At 48.2% G+C, this 23,716-nt stretch overlaps 3 protein-coding genes across 6 annotated transcripts in view; 2 read left to right on the plus strand and 1 right to left on the minus strand.

Annotated features, from left to right (window-relative positions):
- Positions 1-23,716, minus strand: part of LOC147436264 (ketose-bisphosphate aldolase class-II family protein) — a 221,722-nt gene that overhangs the window by 63,236 nt on the left and 134,770 nt on the right. For all 4 annotated transcript variants that reach the window (XM_086489196.1, XM_086489194.1, XM_086489193.1 and 1 more), the window contains exons 31-33: positions 22,385-22,432; positions 22,149-22,290; positions 21,510-21,607 (exon numbers count right to left, since the gene is read on the minus strand). In XM_086489196.1, coding sequence (XP_086345322.1) covers positions 21,510-21,607; positions 22,149-22,290; positions 22,385-22,432 — 288 coding nt within the window. The remainder of the gene's footprint in view (positions 1-21,509; positions 21,608-22,148; positions 22,291-22,384; positions 22,433-23,716) is intronic.
- LOC147436265 (uncharacterized) lies at positions 2,148-4,465 on the plus strand. Its single transcript, XM_086488124.1, has one exon. It carries the CDS (start codon positions 3,262-3,264, stop codon positions 4,453-4,455), a length of 1,194 nt encoding a protein of 397 aa, XP_086344250.1. The 5' UTR covers positions 2,148-3,261; the 3' UTR covers positions 4,456-4,465.
- LOC147436266 (uncharacterized) lies at positions 6,096-10,588 on the plus strand. Its single transcript, XM_086488828.1, has 2 exons — positions 6,096-6,146; positions 9,267-10,588. Exons 1-2 carry the CDS (start codon positions 6,096-6,098, stop codon positions 10,575-10,577), a joined length of 1,362 nt encoding a protein of 453 aa, XP_086344954.1. The 3' UTR covers positions 10,578-10,588.

Genomic DNA, 23,716 nt, shown 5'->3' on the forward strand with positions numbered 1-23,716 from the left:
TTTTGTGATCAGACCATGATACATGGATACTCATCTATCCCACGGGATACGATGTACTATTGGTCAGATACGCACATCCTCACATCAGCTAGAGATCGAGATAGGCAGATTAAGAGGAGTACCTACGGAGTCCAGGATTTGTTAGGTGTGCCAAATAGAGCCAGAGACAGAGCTACATTACATATGTCACGGCCCAATATACTATGAGATACGATGCCGCTTTCACTGTCTATTTAGAGAGGGTTTTGGGTCACTTTCTATAGTCATGAGATACCAGGATCAGAGATGCCTCGGATTATACCTACTGGAGATTCGCAAACACAGAGAGGACCTCTTGAAGAGGGGCACAATGAGAGAGATCCAGCAACAATGGAAGATCACATATTTCTTTCAATCATAGACACAGGAGTTCGAGTAACCCCCACAACATAACAACACCAGAGGTACCAGAGGCATACTGCTTGATCGGGCGTTAAGAGTTGGGGCTGTCCCATCGCCCACGGATGAGAGGGCCCTTCCGATATCAAAGCAGATTGCGACATAGGATCCATACCATATTGGCGCAACATAGGAGCCGTCCCGGATATTGATGTATATGTATATGATGCCTCGACTGTTAGAAAGCTCCATTGTATCATCTCACCCTTTGTCTTCCCTTTGTATCAGCTTTCACCCCACCCCTACCCACTATTTTCTTTTCAGTTCTTTGTACTTTTTGTACCCAGACTTGGTATTAGATTCACCACATGTAATCTTTTGGTCTCATAGGTCATTTTGGCCTTTTGAAGACGTTAATATTACATTTCATCTCATCTCATCTCATGGACACCCACTTGTCTCATGGGATACGATGTGCTATTGGCCAGATACACACATCTTCACACCAGCTGCGGATCGAGACTCGGAGATACAGCGGAGTACCAGCAGAGGCCAGGACATGCCCCTTGTGTGACATCGAGCCTGAGACAGAGTTGCACTACACATGCCACTGCCCCGTCTACTACGAGATACGAGGCCGCTTCCATTGCTTGTTCAGAGGGCTTTGGACCATTCTCTAGAGTCATGCGGTACGAGGATCAGAGATGCCTGGGTTTGTTTTTGCTCGAGCTGCGAAGACACAGAGAGAGCCTGATGAGAGGAGAGACTAGCCAGTCTCGGAGACAGATCAAAGACTTCTTTAGAGCTGCCACTGGACACCCGGAGGAGTTATTACCACAGCAGAGCTCGTCGCCTTACACTAGAGCCACACTAATCGACCAAGCGACTGAGCTGGGGAGATCCAGACGCCCACGACTGCGGAGGACTACACAGCATCGACGGAGGCTGCATCAGAGGATTCGGATCACTTTGGCTAGACATGCATGACGCCTGGTCAGACTACTGACCATGGAGGAGATTGATGAGACCCACCAGCGAGCGATGCTGGATCTCCTGTGATCTAGCTATCCCAGCTAGCTGTTTAGCTGCTTAGTTCACAGCTAGCAGTTTAGGATTCCATAGTATTTTATTTTGTCATTTTGTCATTCTGTCATTTTGTCATCTTGTTACTCTTGTCATTCTGACTTTGTATCAGATCCACCACATTGTAACTTTCTGATCTCATAGGTACTTTGGCATTTTGAAGACGTTAATATAACATTTCATCTCTCTCTCTCTCTCTCTCTCTCTCTCTCTCTCTCTCTCTCTCTCTCTCTCTCTCTCTCTCTCTCTCTCTCTCTCTCTCTCTCCTGCCCCTTGAGCTCCCCTGCTACCCCCGCTCCCTCTCTGCCCCCGCCGTTTGAAGACCCCCTCTCTCCCCCCCCCCCCCCCCCCCCCCCCCCCCCCCCCCCCCCCGGTCTATTGCTCAAACCCCCCCTCCCCCTTTTTTTCTTTTAATTTAATTTAACTTATCCCCCCCCCCACGACCACCTCTCTCTCTCTCTCTCTCTCTCTCTCTCTCTCTCTCTCTCTCTCTCTCTCTCTCTCTCTCTCTCTCTCTCTCTCTCTGATTCTTTGGGCCTCACCGTAATGGATCAACGTCAAGGCCATGAATGCTCAATGGGTGTTGCACAAACTGTCACACTTGAAGAAGACTTTGCACAGGACACGGAAGCCGCCAATGTCTCACCTGTTTGCAAGCCGCGAGCAAAGGCAACCTTCATGCTCACGAATAAGCGAATGGCGCAGATGGAGAGGGAAATGAAGGAGTGGAAAACAGAGATGGAAGGATGGTGGAAGGAGAAGGCCAACCTCCTTCAGATGGTCTTCAATGAAGGCGCACAGTGGAAGAAGGAGAAAGAGAGCCTTAACGCAGAAATACAGACACTCAAAGAAGAAGTCTCAGCCCTCAAACAGGAGAACCCAAACGTCGAGATATGGGTACTCAAAAAAGAAGTCTCAGCCCTTAAACAGGATCTTGCTGATAGAGTAAGCAATGGACTATAGGAAGGCGAATTTCAACCCTCGGTAATAGATGAAATCAAGGAAATACAGACACTCAAAGAAGAAGTCTCAGCCCTCAAACAGGAGAACCCAAACGTCGAGATATGGGTACTCAAAAAAGAAGTCTCAGCCCTTAAACAGGATCTTGCTGATAGAGTAAGCAATGGACTATAGGAAGGCGAATTTCAACCCTCGGTAATAGATGAAATCAAGGAAATTAAGGAACAGGTAAGGATGATCACAGAGGAAGAGAAACTGAGTGTGGCAAAGACATCTTCATGGGCGGAGATGATAACAAGGACATAGGAAAAGGCGGACGAGGCTGAAAAATGGATTGAGGTCGCCAAGAAGGGGAAAGGTCAAGAAACTCCTTGTACACCGACGCTTATCAACATGACTCTCGAAGAGGAACAAAGAAGGCGGATGCGAGCATTGCATGTGAGAGTGACTGGTCTCAAGGACATAAACAAAGTGGAGAAAGAGGTCACAAGCCTTACATCCATGATGGGGATGGAGAAGCCTTTGCACACAAAGGCATGGAGGGTAGGTAAGAAAAGTGATGGCACGGGAGAGTCTTCAAAGGGGAGAGCTCTCATACTACGCTTCCCCTCGTTGGAAGAGAAGAAGGAATTCTTGAGGAAGAGGCCTACTCTCAAAAAGAGAGGTATTTTCCTCGGTGATGACCTGATTCTCTCACAACTCGCACATATGAGAGAGGTAATGCCAGAGATTACAGCGGCAAGGGAGAAGGGAAAGATAGCCTTCTACAGAGATGGATGGGTGGTGATTTTAGAGCGGCGTACTGCATGACGGTGCGAGACCTAGGGGACCACACTGAAGATGGCTACCTGGAATTGTAATGGGTCTATGAGGTTGGACGTGGGTGCATTCGAGGAGAGTTTCAAAGACAAGGATATTGTGTTCTTCTCAGAGACTCATCAGGCCCCTGGACAGGTAATGCCACATGTGGTGGGATACAAATGGGAAACAGCTCACAGGACAAATGCGAGATCGGAGCATGGGAGTAGAGGTTCAGGAGGAGTAGCAGTGCTATTCAGAGAGGAACTACAACCATTACTGCATATTGTACGAAGAGATGATCATGCTAGATATATGTGGCTGAGACTGAGACCTAACACAAGTCGATTCCTATATATTGCCATATGTTACTTTCCTCCCAGTACATCAATGTATGCCGCATCCAGAGGGCAATCGCCTTTCTCTACCCTAGATGATGACATTTGGGAGTTTTCTAGGGATGGTGATATCATTCTCCTAGGGGACTTCAATGCCCGAACGGGCAACTCGCAGACAGTCTTCTACGACACTTCAGATGAGATGCTTAGAGAGTTGGATATGGGTGAGTTGGGACTTGACAGATGCTCAGATGACAGAGAGAAAACGGAGTATGGGAGATACCTCATAGAAATGACGACTACACATGGATTAGCCATACTTAATGGCTTACAGCGATTTCTTGGAGCAGCCGGTTTCACATGCTTTCCACATAGACATGGGGCCAGTACAGTGGATTATGTTATGACACAACCGAGCTTTGTCCCCTGCATTCAGGATTTCATAGTGGGAGCCCGGCCAGTGGGCATAGCAGTAGATCATGGTCTCTTGACACTATCCGTTAAATTTCAGTATAGTACAACCCAGACATCAAGAGGCAGGTCACACACCCGCTATACATTTACAGCAGAGACTGATTTCGTTTATTCAGAGGAGATCTGGGACCGTCTATTGGAAGGCACAACTGGCACAAATGGTACAGGCCTCTCAATGGAGGAGTGCACCACTCTACTGACTGAGACACTGCATGGAGCTGCATCAGTGGCATACCCACACACTCAGCCGGGCAAGAGACGACATTCTGGGAGCATGCCCCAGAATAGTTGGTATGATGAGGAGTGCAGAGAGATGAGAGCCCAGCTTCAGAGGGATCTTCTTTTAGGAGTCATCACTTACAGACAGTCTCGGATTGCTTTCCGACGCCTTGTGCGACGGAAGAAGCGAGCTTACCTAGCTTAGATGGAGCGAGACTTGTATCAGATGTTCTTGAGTAGGGACTCAGGAGAGGCATGGCGACTCTGCCATGAGCACTCCCCTCCCCCTGTTATTACTTCACCTGAGGTGTGGGGCCAATATGCGATATCATTATATACGGTTCCTGGACAGGAACCCCTTCAGAACCCTACCAAGCCTTGCCCAGCTACGAGCACTTTCTTTACACCTAAGATGGTACAAAGGGCCATCGACAAGATGAGACCGGGAAGGCATATGATCATGACGGTATAGTAGCGGAGCACTTCATACATGCCAGGGATATGCTGATGGAGGTTCTCGCAGCGTTGGTCAATCATGCCATGTGTGAGGGATTACCTGAGACTTGGAGGTTGTCTAATATTGTGCCCATCTTCAAGGCTGGTGACCCTACAGAGCCTTGGAACTACCGCACTATTATGGTTGGACACACATTGGCACGGTTGTATGCATCTATCCAGGAGCAACACTTAAGTAATTGGGCAAAGGGCGAGGGTGTACGAGCAAAGGGTCAAGCCGACTTCAGGAGGGGTTTCTCCACTCTTGATCATATTCTGACACTTAGGGCCATCATTGAGGAGGGCAGAACACATGGGAGACGGATCTATTGTAGCTTTGTGTATTTTCATAAAGCATTTGACATGGTACCAAGAGCTCGATTGATGCGCAAACTACAGGAGATGGGGGTGCCCATAGAGGTGATTTGGGGGATTATGGCTTTGTACAGATCAGTGATGGAACATGTACGCACTTCGGAAGGGGTATCTGATTTAGTTCGCTCTACTATTGGAGTGAAACAGGGCTGCCCATTGTCTCCTACTCTATTTGGTATGTATGTTGATGAGGTGTTTGATTACATCGACAGAGAGGGTGACAAAGGTGCACAGCTGGCAGGGACGTGCATCCCATTGTTGCTATACGCTGATGATATTGTGCTGATATCTGACTCGCCAGAAAGTATGCAACGATAGTTGGATGCAGTACGCAGTTTTGCAGAGGATAGTGGATTGTGTGTAAACCTAGGTAAAACCAAGGTTATGGTGTTTAACACCACACTGCAATGGGTCAGGAGATCAGTACCTACTTTCAAATATGGTCAGGAGATTGTGGAGTATACAGATGCATACACTTACCTGGGGGTAGTCTTTACTGGGCCGAGATTTTCCTTGAGAAGAGCAACAGAGACTAGACTAACTAGAGTTGGTGCGGCTCTGGGAGGAATGGAGAGGATGTGTTCGCAGGTTCAGTTCCAAGAACCTAGGACAAAGTTATGGCTCTTTGATACTTTGGTTGCCTCTATTGTGTTTTATGGAGTGCAGGTTTGGGGACCTTCTGTAGGCCAGGAGGGTTGGAGGCGTATGGAGAAGCCCCTGGTATCTATGATCTCTCGGCTGATTAGAGCCAAGGCTTCCGTACCGCATGATATCATTCGAGCGGAATTAGCTGCCCCCCTTATGGAGATTGAGGCGCTTACTAGATCAGTCTCCTTTGTACACAGTCTGTGGGATACTACCAGAGACAGATATGCTAGGGTGGCTCTAGAGTCCTCCAGACAATTAGCTCTTAATGGGGATACATCATGCTGGTACGCACAGATGACATCATGGTTTCAGACACATGGCTTCACCATGGACAGGCTACCTGGAGGAGCTTACCTGGAGGAGCTCCATCTGGGCCAGGTAAGCTCGTTTCTGAAACCTGAAAAGAGATGGAAGATTGGAGGAACGCGAAGACCGTTTTCCTCCGAGAAAATGAAGAAAAGGAGAAGAGGTGGAAGGACGAGAAGGATCATCTTCTCAACAAGATCGCCACGTTGGAGAATAGCATTTTGGACCTCCACAAAGAAGTGTTGGAAACACGGTCAAAAAATGGGCTTGAAGAGGGGGAATTTCAGCCCTCTTTGAGGGAAGAAATTGACAACATCAATGAGGAGAAGAAGTCATGGGCCGCGGTCATATCCGAAACGCAAAAGAAAGTAGAGGAGGCCGAAAAATGGATTGAGGTTGCCAAGAAAGGGAAAGGTAAGGAAGCTCCTTGTACACCCACTCTTATCAACATGACCCTCGAAGAGGAACAAAGAAGGAGGGTGCGGGCTCTACATGTGAGGGTAACCGGCCTCAAGGACATAAACAATGTGGAAAAAGAGGTCACAAGCCTCACATCAATGATGGGGGTGGAGAAGCCTTCACACACAAAGGCATGGAGAGTGGGCAAGAAGAGTGAGGGCCCCGGAGAATCTTCAAAGGAAAGAGCTCTCATACTACGCTTCCCTTCATTGGAAGAGAAGAAGGAATTCTTGAGGAAGAGACCTACTCTCAAGAAGACAGGTATTTTCTTAGGCGATGACCTCACTCTCTCACAACTTGCGCATATGAGAGAAGTAATGCCCGAGATTCAAGCGGCAAGGGAGAAGGGGAAGATGGCCTTTTACAGAGATGGTCGGGTGGTGATTGTAGAGCGGCGCTCTACATGACGGTGCGAGACCTATGGGACCACATTGAGGATGGCGACTTGGAATTGTAATGGGTCTATGAGGTTGGATGTTGGTGCCTTTGAGGACAGTTTCAGAGACAAGGACATTGTTTTCTTTTCAGAGACTCACCAGGCCCCTGGCCAACTGTTGCCACATGTGGTGGGATACAAATGGGAGACAGCCCACAGAACAGTCACGAGATCTGAGCATGGGAGTAGAGGTTCAGGAGGAGTAGCGGTGTTGTTTAGGGAGGAGCTACAGCCACTACTACATATTGTACGGAGAGATGATCAGGCTAGATACATGTGGGTGAGGCTGAGAGCTGACACAGGTCGATTTCTATATATTGCTATATGTTACTTCCCCCCCCAGTACGTCAGTATATGCTGTATCCAGAGGGCAGTCGCCTTTCTCAATTCTAGATGATGATATATGGGAGTTTTCTAGGGATGGTGATATCATCCTCCTAGGAGACTTCAATGCTCGAACGGGCAACTGTCAGACAGTCTTCTACGACACTTCAGATGAGATGCTTAGAGAGTTGGATGTGGGTGAGCTGGGGTTTGACAGATGCTCACATGACAGAGAGCAGACTGAGTATGGGAGATACCTCACGGAGATGACGACCACACATGGGCTAGCCATACTTAATGGCTTACAGCGGTTTCCTGGAGCAGCAGGCTTCACATGCTTTCCACACAGACATGGGGCCAGTACAGTGGACTATGTTATGACACAGCCGAGCTTTATTCCTTGTATTCAGGATTTCACAGTGGGAGCCAGACCAGTGGGCGTAGCAGTGGATCATGCTCTCTTGACACTGTCCGTATCTTTTCAGTTAAGTACAGCCCAGAAATCAGGAGGCAGGTCACACACCCGTTATACATTTACACCAGAGACTGACTCAGTTTATACAGAGGCGATCTGGGATCGTCTATGCACAGTTGCTCCAGGCCTCTCAGTAGAGGAGTGCACTACTTTACTGACTGAGACACTACATGATGCAGCATCAGAGGCATACCCACACACTCAACCGGATCGGAGGCGACATTCTGGGAGCATGCCCCAGAATAGTTGGTATGATGAGGAGTGCAGAGAGATGAGAGCCCAGCTTCAGAGGGATCTTCATTTAGGAGTCATCACCTACAGACAGTCGCGGATTGCTTTCCGGCGCCTTGTGCGAAAGAAGAAATGAGCTTACCTGGCCCAGATGGAGCGAGACTTGTATCAGTTGTTCTTGAGTAGAGACTCAGGCGAGGCATGGCGACTCTTCCATGAGCACTCCCCTCCCCCAGTGATTACTTCTCCTGATGTGTGGGGCCAGTATGCGACATCGTTATATACGGTTCCTGGGCAGGATCCCCTTCCAGATCCTACAGAGCCATGTCCACCTACGAGCACCTTCTTTACCACTGAGATGGTAAAGAGAGCCATTGACAGGATGAGGACCAGGAGGGCTTATGATCATGACAGTCTAGTAGCGGAGCACTTTATACATGCTAGGGATATGCTGATGGAGGTTCTTGCAGTGTTGTTCAATCGTGCCATGTGTGAGGGATTACCTGAGACTTGGAGGTTGTCTACTATTGTGCCTATATTCAAGGCAGGTGATCCTACAGAGCCTGGAAATTACCGCACTATTATGGTTGGACACACACTGGCACGATTGTATGCATCCATTATTGAGCAGCAGTTGAGTAACTGGGCAGAGGGTGAGGGTGTACGGGCAAAGGGACAGGCAGGTTTCAGGAGGGGTTTCTCCACTCTTGACCATATTCTGACACTCAGAGCTATCATTGAGGAGGGCAGGTCACATGGGAGACAGATTTATTGTAGCTTTGTGGATTTCCGCAAAGCATTTGACATGGTACCGAGAGCTCGACTGATGCGCAGACTGCAGGAGATGGGGGTGCCCACAGTGTTGATTTGGGGGATTATGGCTTTATACAGATCAGTGATGGGACATGTACGCACCCCAGAGGGGATATCTGACTTAGTTCACTCCACTATCGGGGTGAAACAGGGTTGCCCATTGTCTCCTACTCTATTTGGTATGTATGTTGATGAGGTGTCTGATTACATTGACAGAGAGGGTGATAGAGGTGCCCAGCTGGCAGGGACGTGGATCCCATTGTTGTTATATGCTGATGATATTGTCTTGATCTCTGACTCACCAGAGGGTATGCAGCGACAGTTGGATGCATTACACAGTTTTGCAGAGGATAGTGGATTGTCTGTAAACCTTGGTAAAACCAAGGTCATGGTGTTTAACACCACACCGCAGTGGATCAGGAGATCGGCACCGACCTTCACGTATGGTCAAGAGATTGTGGAGTATACAGATGCATACACTTACCTTGGGATAGTCTTCACTGGGCCGAGGTTTTCTTTGGGGAGAGCAGCAGAGACTAGACTGACCAGAGCTTATGCGGCCTTGGGAGGCTTGGAGAGGATGTGTTCGCAGGTTCAGTTCCAGGAACCTCGGACAAAGTTATGGCTCTTTGATACTTTAGTAGCCTCAGCTATGATGTATGGGGTACAGGTATGGGGACCTTCTGTAGGCCAGGATGGTTGGAGACGTATGGAGAGGCCCTTGGTATCTATGATCTCCCGATTGATTAGAGCCAAGGCCTCCGTACCTCACGCGATCATTCGAGCAGAGCTAGCTGCCCCCCCCATGGAGATTGAGGCGCTTACCAGATCAGTGTCCTTTGTGCACAGCCTATGGGATACTACTAGAGACAGATATGCTAGACTGGCCCTTGAGTCTTCCAGACAGTTAGCTCTACAGGGGGACACTTCATGCTGGTATGCACAGATGACTTCATGGTTTCAGACGCATGGCTTCACCATGGACAGGTTGCCCCCTTTCCAGTATTCTCTTCAGGCACCCTCGCTGTCTCTTACACGGGTGGAGATCACTAGACTCATTCGTCAGGACCTGACCCAGCTCGACACCAGGAGGACATGGATAGAGCCGCCTCAGGAGTTGAGCACGAAGATGGCTTTCTATACAGAGCATCTTCTCCACCTCACAGGAGATGGGTTTGTGATTCGACCCAGCTACATGGACACACATATGTCTCATGGTTTGCGTTGTGCCATTGGTCAGATACGCACATCCTCACATCAGCTCGAGATTGAGACTGGTAGATTCAGAGGGATACCAGCAGACAGCAGGATATGCCGATCATGCCAGAGAGAGCCAGAGACAGAGTTGCACTACATATGTCATTGCACAGTGTTCTATGAGATACGGGGGCGTTTCCACTGCTTATTCAGAGAGGGTTTTGGTCCTCTATCTAGGGTCATGAGTTATGAGGATCAGAGATGTCTTGGACTATATCTACTTGAGTTACACAGGTATAGAGACACTTTACTGGGGAGAGCTAGAGAGAGGCAGTCCCAGAGACACATTACAGATTTCTTTTCACTAGATATGGGACAGCCAGAGGAGCAGCCACCACTGCAGAGCTCGTCCCACACTCATTCGACCACTACTGGCACTCTCATCGACCGAGCATTGGAGCTACAGAGATACAGACGACCGCGACTGAGGAGAGGAGCTACACAGCATCGACGGAGACTACAACAGAAGATTCGAGCCATACTCTCTCGACATCCAGAGTGCAGATGAGGATGGATCCTCACCATTTCTTCCATCTTTGTTTCACACACTGTTACATCCAGTTTACCGGGTACCTATTGTATCAGCTGCTACACCCACGTAGTTTTAGATTGTAGTAGTAGTAGTATTTTGTTCCACTTCTAGTTCTTTTCTAGTTCTTTTGTACCCAGACATGGTATTAGATTCACTATTTTGTAACTGATTGGTCTCATAGGTCATTTTGGCCTTTTGAAGACGTTAATATAACATTTCATTTCATTTCATTTCTCTCTCTCTCTCTCTCTCTCTCTCTCTCTCTCTCTCTCTCTCTCTCTCTCTCTCTCTCTCTCTCTCTCTCTCTCTGCTGCTGCTCCTCCTCCTGCGCGCGCCACTGCTGTTGCTCCTGCGCGCGCCACTGCTGCTGCCCCCTGTGCGCGCCACTGCTGCTGCTGTTTCACCCCCTGCGCGCGCCACTGCTGCTGCTGCTGAACCCGTTGTAGCTGACCTGTTGCGACTGCACGCTGCCAAGGCTGTAGCACTTGCCGCTGCCTCACTGTGGCAGCATTACCAAGTGCACCAGGCCCGCTGCCCCCAATATCTCACACACGGATACATACCCACACACACACTACACACATACACGCATACACACAAGTACTCCCTCTCTTCCCCTTCTCCCCTCTTCTTCACAACATGAAGAGAGGGTAGTTACGAAGACAGCCATGTCTTCCCCCATCATCAAGACGCCGGCATCGACAATGAAGACAACGTTCATGCTCACGAACAAGAGGCTTGCACAATTGGAGAAGGACATGAAAGAATGGCGGATGGAGAGAGAGATATGGGAGGAGGAGAAAGCCACCCTCATCAAGCTATGGAACGAAGAGAAGGAGGACATGAGAGCGGAAATCCAAAATCTCAAAGAGGAGAAGGAGAGAAGGGAACAGGAGAACGGGAAGGAGAGGGAGAGATGGAGGAAAGAGCAAGAAGAGATGAAGGCACAAATCGATCTCCTTCATGCTTCCATCACATCCCTCACCCCCGAAGAAGGAGAGATTAAAGAGGAGGCTAAGGAAGCCCTCAAGGAGGAGATCACCAAAGCCCTCACCGCAAGCATTGAGGACAAATTAGAGGCCACCAAAGAAGGATGGGTCGAAGTGGTCAAAAAGAACATCAAGAAGGTTGCAAGAGAGGAAGCCCAAAAAGATGAGGTACTCATCGTACACACAACCATCGAGGAGGAGAAGATGCGACAAGCTCGCCGTCTCAATGTGCGAGTGACCGGCATCAAAGAAGAAGAAGGGTCTACACCCGAGAGCGATGGGAAAGCTTTATGCAAGAAAGTGGGATACAAGGAAGAAGAGATCCCTTTCTCCAAAGTTTGGAGTGCCGGCAAAGATCCAAAGAAGAGAGCTCTCATCCTCCAATTCGCCTCCGAGGAGTCTCGAACTTCTTTCCTCCGAAAGAGGGTCATCTTGAGAGGGCTAGAAGGCCCCCCGATTTATCTTGATGATGACCTCACAAAGATGCAACAAGATCACCGTCGCGCGTGCATGCCTAGAGTCCACCAAGCCCGCAAAGAAGGGAAGAAGGCAGTATATCGAGATGGTAGGGTTATCATTGATGGCAAGACCATCGCATAGGGACTCGCGGCCTGTGGGACACACGAGGAGATTCATGTCACGGTTTGGAATTGCAATGGAGACCTATGGACACACCCAGAGAGACTTGAGGAGGTGATGAGAGGTCGAGACATCATTCTACTTACAGAGACACACGAAAGCCCAGAGAGAGGGCTACCACGGATACATGGATTCCAGTGGGAGTCTCTACATCGGGGGTGTATGCGCCAGCACACCACTCGTGGCTCAGGAGGAGTGGCCATACTCTTTAGACAGGGGCTTCACAGTAGACTATAGATTGTTGCCCGGGACCCACAGGCCCGCTACATGTGGATTCGCCTCGAGCTCTCACGAGACAGGATCGTCTACATTGCCCTTTGCTACTTTGCTCCCACAGGCTCCAGATTCGCCCCTATTGAGCAGGAGTCACCGTACGCATGCCTCACGGAGGAGATTATGGAGTACTCCACACTGGGTGAAGTCTTCCTTATGGGAGACTTCAATGCTCGTACGCGCAGTGAGCAGTGTGAGGCATATGACCACGAGGACCCAGAGGCACTACACACTCTAGATGAGGAGGCTACTATGAGAGATACAGCAGACAGAGCTCCAGTCACAGCCTACGGACGACATCTACTTCGACTTCGCTCCCAGCACCGTCTCGTTATTTATATCGGGATGGTCCAGTGGCCCACCTCAGGGGGCCTGACTTGTATGCCACATGGAGTTGCAGAGGGAGGGGGGAGTACAGTCGACTATATTCTGGGACCCAGGGAGGCTACACACCTTATCACATCCTTCACCATTCCACCCATACCCATCGGAGCCGACCATACATACCTCTCTTTCTCCATCACCGGAGATACCATCCCACACAGCTCCACAGCACACACTCCACACACCACCATCCATTTCACACATGAGCTAGCCTCTCTTTACTCGGCCGAGGTCGAGCATGGCCTATGCCTCCTCCACCCATCCACACCACTCTCAGTTCTCACATCACATATCTCTTCCGTTCTCCACACTTCAGCTATTAGCTCCTTTCCACACACCACTCACACAGGACGCACTCCCCCCCCCCGGGACTATGCCTCAGAACCGCTGGTATGATGATGAGTGCAGAGAGCTATACCGACGCCTCCGCGCACAGCGAGCCTTAGGAGAGATCACATAGAGAGAGGCCAGACGGCATATGAAGACGCTGACACGCCAAAAGCGGCGAGCATTCGAAGAGGCACAGGAGCTTGAGCTATACCGCCTATTCATGAGCATGGATAGCGCGACAGCATGGCGCACCCTGCGCGAGCCACGTCCGACTACAGCTATTGAGGATCCACAGATATGGCATGATTATGCAGAGCGACTTTACGAGGTGCCAGGACAGCCTCCTATCCCACAGCCACACGAGCCACGCCCCACGTGCTCCTCCTTCTTTACAGCACAGATGGTAGAGAGGGCCATACGCCGCATGCAGCACAGACGATCAGCTGACCATACTGGATTACAGAGTGAGCACATCATTTATGCGGCCTCCACTATAGCCCCGTTGATTGCACATGTCTTCAACCGGGCTATAGGGGAGGGCTTCCCAGAGGAGTGGACACAGCACACCTTAGTGCCTATCCACAAATCTGGCGACACCCTGGATCCAGGGAACTACAGGACTATCATGATTGGCCACACGATGGCCAAGCTATATGGAGCAGTACTTGAGGCACAGCTCAGCTGCTACGCAGAGATCGAGGGTTTACGAGCTCCAGGCCAGGCAGGTTTCAGACGAGCTTTCTCCATCACTGATCACATCTTCGTTCTGCGCTGCCTCATTGATGGGGCAAAGGCGCGGAAGAAGAGGCTTTACTGCTGCTTTGTGGATTTCCGCAAGGCCTTTGACACAGTCCCACGCGAGAGACTCTTCCAGCGCCTTCACAGCATTGGGGTACCAACAGAGATGATTTGGGCCATATATGCTCTCTACGAGAAGGTGACGGGTCGAGTTCGTTGCCCAGGCGGTTTTTCAGAGACCATTGCTAGCACCATTGGTGTTAAGCAAGGATGCCCACTCTCCCCGACACTCTTTGGGCTCTACATCGACGAGATCTCCGACTACATACTGCGAGCAGGGGGAGAGGGGAGCGACTTGGCAGGTACTCCGGTCCACATCATGTTATATGCTGATGATATTGTGTTGATTTCAGAGTCACCCGAGGGCTTGCAACGCCATCTTGAGGCCTTGGACGAATTCAGCACACACAGGGGGTTGACTGTGAACCTTGGCAAAACCAAGGTTATGATCTTTCACACATCCAGTGCAGTGAGGAGCGCTGCCACCTTCACAGCAGCAGGAGGAAAGGTTGATGTAGTCACCTCCTATGTCTACCTTGGCATCACATTCACCAGCCTACCAGGACCCTTCACTATGAGGCAGGCTGCTGCTGACAGGCTCACCCGAGGATATGCAGCTCTGGCCATGCTAGAGCGGAGATGCCACCAGGCACACTTTCAGGAACCCCGCACGAAGGGGTGGCTTTTCGACACCTTAGTCACCCCGGCCTTGATGTACTCGGCGGCAGTATGGGCACCAGGATTGACAGCTGACCAGTGGACACAGCTTGAGAGGCCACAGGTATGTATGATCTCACGCTTGCTCCGCAGCAAGAAGACAGTGCCACATGACATTATTAGAGCCGAGCTCGCCACACCACCCATGGTGGTAGAGGCACTATTCCAGACAGTCTGCTTCATCCAGAGGATGAGAGAGCTACCTCCTGACAGACTTACTCGTAGAGCATTTGAGGCAGCTATACAGCTATCAAAGAGTGGGCATGAGAGAGCATGGTACTCACAGGTCAGAGCATGGTTTGAGGGACACGGTCTTGACATGGAGAGCCTACCACCATTCCAGTACGACCCCCACTCACCATATGTTCACCTCTCTCGCAGTGAGAGGAACTTGGTACTGAGACAGGATCTGTGGCAGCTATACACTAGGAGAGTCTGGGAGTCACCTGGCTTGGGGACGAGGATGTCAGATTACAGAGACCAGTTTCTCACCATATTGTCCGGGGGGTTCATACAGAGACCACGCTACATGGACACATATATGCCACATAGCTCACGGGTGGCGATTGGTCAGCTGAGAGTGGCTTCACACAGGTTAGAGATTGAGATCGGGAGACATACTGGTGTTCCCAGGGAGGAGCGCGTCTGCAGAGCCTGCACAGAGGAGGTGGAGAGTGAGGAGCACTTTGTATGTAGATGCAGAGCATACACTGAGATCAGAGGCAGGTATGAGGCTTTATTCAGAGGACAGCCCACTCTCCGAGAGATCATGGACTCTCGAGATCAGAGACAGCTCGGACGGTTCTTACTAGAGATACAGAGCCATCGGGACACACTACTACAGCCACACACAGCTACACAGACAGAGGGGAGACAGTCACAGCTCACAGACTTCTTTCAGAGGATTACCGCCCCTCCCCCACCAGACACTCAGACGGGAGTGACACTCCCACAGGCAGAGGTGAGCCGAGCTAGACGACGACCACGAGTCACAGGCTATAGGGGCGCGAGCTCCCACCACCGACAGATCGAGGAGATCCGAGCCCGGGAGCGCCGTGCCACTGAGGAGCGAGTGGCCCGGATGAGGGCCGACCCGACAGCTTTCATCCGGGCAGCCTTGGCACCAGACCCGCCCATGTACCACATCTTACATCCCCCCATTAGTACAGGATGGAGCTAGATAGCTTGATGCATTCTCATGATTGTACTACCTTGAGCATATAGACATGCATATACCCCTAGAGATAGAGCTCCATCCCTCCTCAGATACCCCACTACCTACACTCAGTTCAGTTTTGTATCAGTTTTTGTTTCATTTGTCTTTCCGATAGACGGATGACATACACACCATGTACATTTGATTTGTCTCATAGGCCGATTTCGGCCTGACATAGACGTTAAAAATCTTTCTTTCTTTCTTTCTTTCTCTCTCTCTCTCTCTCTCTCATGGTTTGCGTTGTGCCATTGGTCAGATACGCACATCCTCACATCAGCTCGAGATTGAGACTGGTAGATTCAGAGGGATACCAGCAGACAGCAGGATATGCCGATCATGCCAGAGAGAGCCAGAGACAGAGTTGCACTACATATGTCATTGCACAGTGTTCTATGAGATACGGGGGCGTTTCCACTGCTTATTCAGAGAGGGTTTTGGTCCTCTATCTAGGGTCATGAGTTATGAGGATCAGAGATGTCTTGGACTATATCTACTTGAGTTACACAGGTATAGAGACACTTTACTGGGGAGAGCTAGAGAGAGGCAGTCCCAGAGACACATTACAGATTTCTTTTCACTAGATATGGGACAGCCAGAGGAGCAGCCACCACTGCAGAGCTCGTCCCACACTCATTCGACCACTACTGGCACTCTCATCGACCGAGCATTGGAGCTACAGAGATACAGACGACCGCGACTGAGGAGAGGAGCTACACAGCATCGACGGAGACTACAACAGAAGATTCGAGCCATACTCTCTCGACATCCAGAGTGCAGATGAGGATGGATCCTCACCATTTCTTCCATCTTTGTTTCACACACTGTTACATCCAGTTTACCGGGTACCTATTGTATCAGCTGCTACACCCACGTAGTTTTAGATTGTAGTAGTAGTAGTAGTATTTTGTTCCACTTCTAGTTCTTTTCTAGTTCTTTTGTACCTAGACATGGTATTAGATTCACTATTTTGTAACTGATTGGTCTCATAGGTCATTTTGGCCTTTTGAAGACGTTAATATAACATTTCATTTCATTTCATTTCTCTCTCTCTCTCAACTTTACTGAGGAGAGCTGAAGAGAGACAAACCCAGAGACAGATCACAGATTTCTTTACACTAGATAATGTACACCCAGAAGAACAGACAGAGGAGCAGTCAACAGTGGAGAGGTCTGCCCACACTACTGGCATTCTCATAGACCGAGCATTGGAGCTAGGGAGATCTAGACGACCCCGATGGAGAAGAGGAGCTACACAGTTTCGAAGGAGGCTACAGCAAAGGATTCGAGCCATACTTTTTCGTCGTCCAAAGTGCAGATGAAGATGGATCTCTACTTCCCTCCCATTTTGTCTACACATTGTACTGCTTAGTTCACACATTTCACGCCTTTCACCTTTCACACCTATCAGCTTAGCTTAGGACTCCGCAGTATTTATATTTTGTTATCCTAGTTTAATTTATTTTGTTAATCTGACTTTGTATCAGATACACCGCATTGTAACTTTCTGGTCTCATAGGTCACTTTGGCCTTTTGAAGACGTTAATATAACATTTCATTTCATTTCTCTCTCTCTCTCTCTCTCTCTCTCTCTCTCTCTCTCTCTCTCTCTCTCTCTCTCTCTCTCTCTCTCTCTCTCTCCTCACATCAGCTCGAGATTGAGACTGGTAGATTCAGAGGGATACCAGCAGACAGCAGGATATGCCGATTATGCCAGAGAGAGCCAGAGACAGAGTTGCACTACATATGTCATTGCACAGTGTTCTATGAGATACGGGGGCGTTGCCACTGCTTATTCAGAGAGGGTTTTGGTCCTCTATCTAGGGTCATGAGTTATGAGGATCAGAGATGTCTTGGACTATATCTACTTGAGTTACACAGGTGTAGAGACACTTTACTGGGGAGAGCTAGAGAGAGGCAGTCCCAGAGACACATTACAGATTTCTTTTCACTAGATATGGGACAGCCAGAGGAGCAGCCACCACTGCAGAGCTCGTCCCACACTCATTCGACCACTACTGGCACTCTCATCGACCGAGCATTGGAGCTACAGAGATACAGACGACCGCGACTGAGGAGAGGAGCTACACAGCATCGACGGAGACTACAACAGAAGATTCGAGCCATACTCTCTCGACATCCAGAGTGCAGATGAGGATGGATCCTCACCATTTCTTCCAACTTTGTTTCACACACTGTTACATCCAGTTTACCGGGTACCTATTGTATCAGCTGCTACACCCACGTAGTTTTAGATTGTAGTAGTAGTAGTAGTATTTTGTTCCACTTCTAGTTCTTTTCTAGTTCTTTTGTACCCAGACATGGTATTAGATTCACTATTTTGTAACTGATTGGTCTCATAGGTCATTTTGGCCTTTTGAAGACGTTAATATAACATTTCATTTCATTTCATTTCTCTCTCTCTCTCTCTCTCTCTCTCTCTCTCTCTCTCTCTCTCTCTCTCTCTCTCTCTCTCTCTCTCTCTACTATTGACCATGGAGGAGATTGATGAGATCCGCCAGTGACCGATGCTGGATCTCTTGTGATCTAGCTATCCCAGCTAGCTGCTTAGTTCACACCTAGCAATTGAGGATTACATAGTATTTTATCTTGACATTTGTCATTTCATTTTTGTCATCTTGTTACTCTGACTTTGTATCAGATCCACCACATTGTAACTTTCTACAGAGAGCATCTCCTCCAGCTTACGGAGGATGGTTTTGTGACGAGGCCCAGCTACATGGACACCCACTTGTCTCATGGAATACGATGTGCTATTGGCCAGATTCGCACATCTTCACACCAGCAGCGGATCGAGACCGGGAGATACAACGGAATACCAACAGAGGCCAGGACATGCCCCTTGTGTGACATCAAGCCTGAGACAGAGTTGCACTACACATGCCACTGCCCCGTCTACTACGAGATACGAGGCCGCTTCCATCGCTTGTTCAGAGAGGGCTTTGGACCATTCGCTAGAGTCATGCGGTATGAGGATCAGAGATGCCTGGTTTGTTTTTGCTCGAGCTACACAAACACAGAGAGAGCCTGATGAGAGGAGAGGCTAGCCAGTCTCAGAGACACATCACAGACTTCTTTAGAGCTGCCACTGGACACCCGGAGGAGTTACTACCACAACAGAGCCCGTCGCTTCACACCAGAGGCATACTAATCGACCGAGGGACTGAGCTAGGGAGATCCAGATGCCCATGACTACGGAGGACTACACAGCATCGACGGAGGCTGCATCAGAGGATTCGGATCACTTTGGCTCGACATGCACGACGCCTGGTCAGACTACTGACCATGGAGGAGATTGATGAGATCTGCCAGCGACCGATGCTGGATCTCCTGTGATTTACCCATCCCAGCTAGTTGTTTAGCTGCTTAGTCCACACCTAGTAGTTTAGGATTCCATAGTATTTTATTTTGTCATTCTGTCATTCTGTCATTTTGTCATCTTGTTAGTCTGACTTTGTATCAGATCCACCACATTGTAACTTTCTGGTCTCATAGGTCACTTTGGCCTTTTGAAGACGTTAATATAACATTTCATTTCATTTCTCTCTCTCTCTCTCTCTCTCTCTCTCTCTCTCTCTCTCTCTCTCTCTCTCTCTCTCTCTCTCTCTCTCTCTCTCTCTCTCTCTCACGGGTGGCGATTGGTCAGCTGAGAGTGGCTTCACATAGGTTAGAGATTGAGATCGAGAGACATACTGGTGTTCCCAGGGAGGAGCGAGTCTGCAGAGCCTGCACAGAGGAGGTGGAGAGTGAGGAGCACTTTGTATGTAGATGCAGAGCATACACTGAGATCAGAGGCAGGTATGAGGCCTTATTCAGAGGACAGCCCACTCTCCGAGAGATCATGGACTCTCGAGATCAGAGACAGCTCGGACGTTTCTTACTAGAGATACAGAGCCATCGGGACACACTACTACAGCCACACACAGCTACACAGACAGAGGGGAGACAGTCGCAGCTCACAGACTTCTTTCAGAGGATTGCTGCCCCTCCCTCACCAGACACTCAGAGGGGAGTGACACTCCCACAGGCGGAGGTGAGCCGAGCTAGACGAGGACCACGAGTCACAGGCTACAGGGGCGCGAGCTCCCACCACCGACAGATCGAGGAGATCCGAGCCCGGGAGCGCCGTGCCACTGAGGAGCGAGTGGCTCAGATGAGGGCCGACCCGACAGCTTTCATCCGGGTAGCCTTGGCACCAGACCCACCCATGTACCACATCTTACATCCCCCCATTAGTACAGGATGGAGCTAGATAGCTTGATGCATTCTCATGATTGTACTACCTTGAGCATATAGACATGCATATACCCCCTAGAGATAGAGCTCCATCCCTCCTCAGATACTCCACTACCTACATTCAGTTCAGTTTTGTTTCATTTGTCTTTCCGATAGACGGATGACATACACACCATGTACATTTGATTTGTCTCATAGGCCGATTTCGGCCTGACATAGACGTTAAAAATCTTTCTTTCTTTCTCTCTCTCTCTCTCTCTCAAACACATAGACACTTTACTGGGGAGAGCTAGAGAGACAGATTACAAATTTCTTTTCACTAGATATGGGACAGCCAGAGGAGCAGCCACCACCGCAGAGCTCGGCCCAGACTCACTCGACCACTACTGGCACTCTAATCAACCGAGCATTGGAGCTACGGAGATCGAGACGACCACGACCGAGGAGAGGAGCTACACAGCATAGACGGAGACTACATCAGAGGATTCGAGCTATACTCTCTCGACACTCAGAATGCAGATGATGATGGATCCTCACCATATCTCCACCCCCCATTCTGTCATTGTTTCACATTCACATAGTTCCAGCTTGTAGCAGCAGTATTTTGTTCTATTTTCTTTTGTACCCAGACATGGTATTAGATTCACTAAGTTGTAACAAATTGGTCTCGTAGGTCATTATGGCCTTTTGAGGATGTTAATATAACATTTCATTTCATTTCAGTTCTCTCTCTCTAAACTGAAAGAAGCAGCTTGTTGAGAAGCTTGTCAAGACATGAATGTGTGTATGTTGATCGCCAGAAAAGATAATCCAGTCAACAAAAGATCTTTCGAGAAGTCGATATCCCTCTGGAGTGAAATCCAATTGAAACATCAGACGTGCTCATTTGAAGTGTGGGGTGCCTCAGCAAGTTAACTCAGCCTCATTAGTCTCAACATCAATGGGGTCCCCTCCAATATGTGATGGATCCAAATGAGGTAGAGCAGCTGCAATCTCCTAGATAACTAGTCCTTGGTCCATCCAAAGAGATTGTCTATGACCAAACACGTTTGGCTGACACCAAAATGCAAACCTCACTCCCCTTGGCATACACTCCAGTAACTGACCCACAATATGCCATATGCTGTGCAAGATGAACATCTCCAAACTGTGGGGTAGACTTCCAGAGGTGGTATTTCATGCAGGCTAGTAATATTTGAGTTTATTCTCTAACCTTTAATTTTTGTTACCCAATTGAAATCTTAGAAAATCAACACCATACAAGTAGTACATAGGCTCTTCATATAACGTAGAAAAAAATGTTCCTACCTTTGCGAGTAAATATCGTGGATGTACTTGGATTCGTATGACGATTTCAACAAGAGCTGAGCTGACCTTGCTGTTTATCTCCAGGTTTTCTGAGTCATCTGGCCAAATTTATCATGCACTAAGTTGATTCAGCCAACGAATTATTGGAAAATAACAGAAAATTTCGCGTCTTTGCAAAGAGTTCATAAAACATTATGAGAATGAAAGTTTGATAAATGGATATATCTACGACCAGAGACCATAAACAGTAGGAGAAGATCAACAAAGAACTGCACAAACACATCTCCAAACTATCTGACAAACAAAAGAGAAGGTTAAAGAATCTTCCACAAGTGCATGAAAGCACGTGTGTTGCAGTAAAAGTTGTACAACCGCATTTTCATATGAATAAAGGGCCGGGAAAATTTCTTAAATTAAAATTGGGGGCTCTGGAGGTTTTACAACTAGATTTGTCTATCTAATTGTAATTGTGATAGACTGTAACTTATTGGCCCTATCATAACAACCTTCAAAAAGACCAATGAAAGAGACTGCAACTTTCATATTTTTTGTACACACAGAATTCATTGAGAAACTGTAGAAAGCCAAGGAAAGGGGAACCGTTAAAGAGATATTTCAGAAGTTCTTTCATATGTGCACCTTTTCCAGTGATAAGAGTCCGACTTGTCATAATCACGGTATCCTTGCCTGCTGCAAGAAGAGCGTCAGCAGCAGTAGAAATGTGACCTATTTCTGCTTCCCTTGATGCGAGTGAGCCGAAAGCAATAAGTGCAACATCAACCTACAGTCAAACCATGGCCAATCAATCCATCTCAGCTAAAAGCAAATGAACATGTTTACGTTGAAAGTATTTTTTTGAAAAAAATAAAAAATACCTCTAAGCAATGAATAAGATGTGCACATCGTGCTTTCAACTCCTCAACCTTCCAAAAAAAGAGATCACAAAGGCAATTAGAAAATACAGTGATTTGCATAGTTTCTCAACAGCTACAACAACTTTGTGTTCAATGCAGTACAAAAACACTTGATTTTAGATGGCAAGAAGTTTCAAACTAACCAACGCATCAATCAAACAAACAAATTAAAGAAGAAAGGCTACATTCTCTGAGACAGAAAGAAAGGGAAAGAAAGAATAAAAGAAAATGTTATCTTTGAAAGGCCTAAATGACATACTACAACAAAGTTACAGAAATATTTGTCCAATGTAAGCTGCATTTGCGACAATATAAAATAGATGACTGAGGAAAACACTATATACACGGAAGAGTGCGATATAGTATGGAATGCAAAAGAGCTGATCAATGAGGAATCATGACCAACTGTCGCAGGAGGCCGTAGTCCTAAGATTTTCTCATTCTAAAAAGAGGGCTATACTGATTTTCTCCAGGAGGGCTATACTTACCACCTGTTCAGAGACAAAATGTGTGCAAACAGTTACCTACACATTTTTAGATGGGCACTTCCCTTTTCTGCAAGTACTCACGGCATTCATGCAAGAAAATAGCATGCAAAACTCAAGCACACAAGCACATAAATACGCTATGCAATGGAAATCCCCGTTCGTGAGCCTCTGACTCGAGGATGTCCCCACGCAAGTATGTCATGGTACCAGACCCAAGGAAAGTCAGTCCACATGCATCTCTGTGCATGTCAAATGTGAACACACATCCCAACAGAAAGCCAAGTCCATTGTTCTGCGTGGAAACTCCATCTTCACATCCAAATTGAACATAAATATATGAGCACCTACAAGGACTGTTTCAGCACTCATTCCCCCAACTTCTGAACAGTTGTCCATGCATCCACACATGCATGTAGCAAGTGGGGGGTAACTTTGATGAATGCTATCTTTCACAGACTTTCAACCTGCAGGCTTCACTTTGTTGTGAGTTCCAAAAGATGCGGCTGGCCTCGCTTATATAGTCTCATAGATTTCTGAGTTACAAGCAATTATCATCCTTGTTCAGCATTCTGAGTAGCCTTCTCCAATTGTCATTGCGCCCAAAAAGCACTCCAACAAACTCTGGTTTGTATTAACTTTGTGCACTTAACAAGTCCACTATCAAAGATGGTTCCCTACCCACTTTGTTGCGAGTTCTGAAAGATGTGGCTGGCCATGCTTATATAGTCTCATAGACGAGTTCAGCGGGTACAATCAAATAGTTAAAGACAACCTTTGTCACTCTGTGAGGCACATTCATGTACAC

Source organism: Adiantum capillus-veneris, chromosome 18 (assembly GCF_014529385.1).
Source record: "Adiantum capillus-veneris isolate H3 chromosome 18, ASM1452938v2, whole genome shotgun sequence".
NCBI lineage: Eukaryota > Viridiplantae > Streptophyta > Polypodiopsida > Polypodiales > Pteridaceae > Adiantum > Adiantum capillus-veneris.

Excerpts from the sequence above, each read along its gene's own strand:
- LOC147436265 (XM_086488124.1), top strand. The coding sequence starts at position 3,262 with ATGGCTACCTGGAATTGTAATGGGTCTATGAGGTTGGACGTGGGTGCA.
- LOC147436266 (XM_086488828.1), top strand. The coding sequence starts at position 6,096 with ATGGACAGGCTACCTGGAGGAGCTTACCTGGAGGAGCTCCATCTGGGC. Across the intron at positions 6,147-9,266 it reads AGGAGCTCCATCTGGGCCAG|ATTGTGGAGTATACAGATGC; the intron begins GTAAGCTCGTTT and ends TATGGTCAAGAG.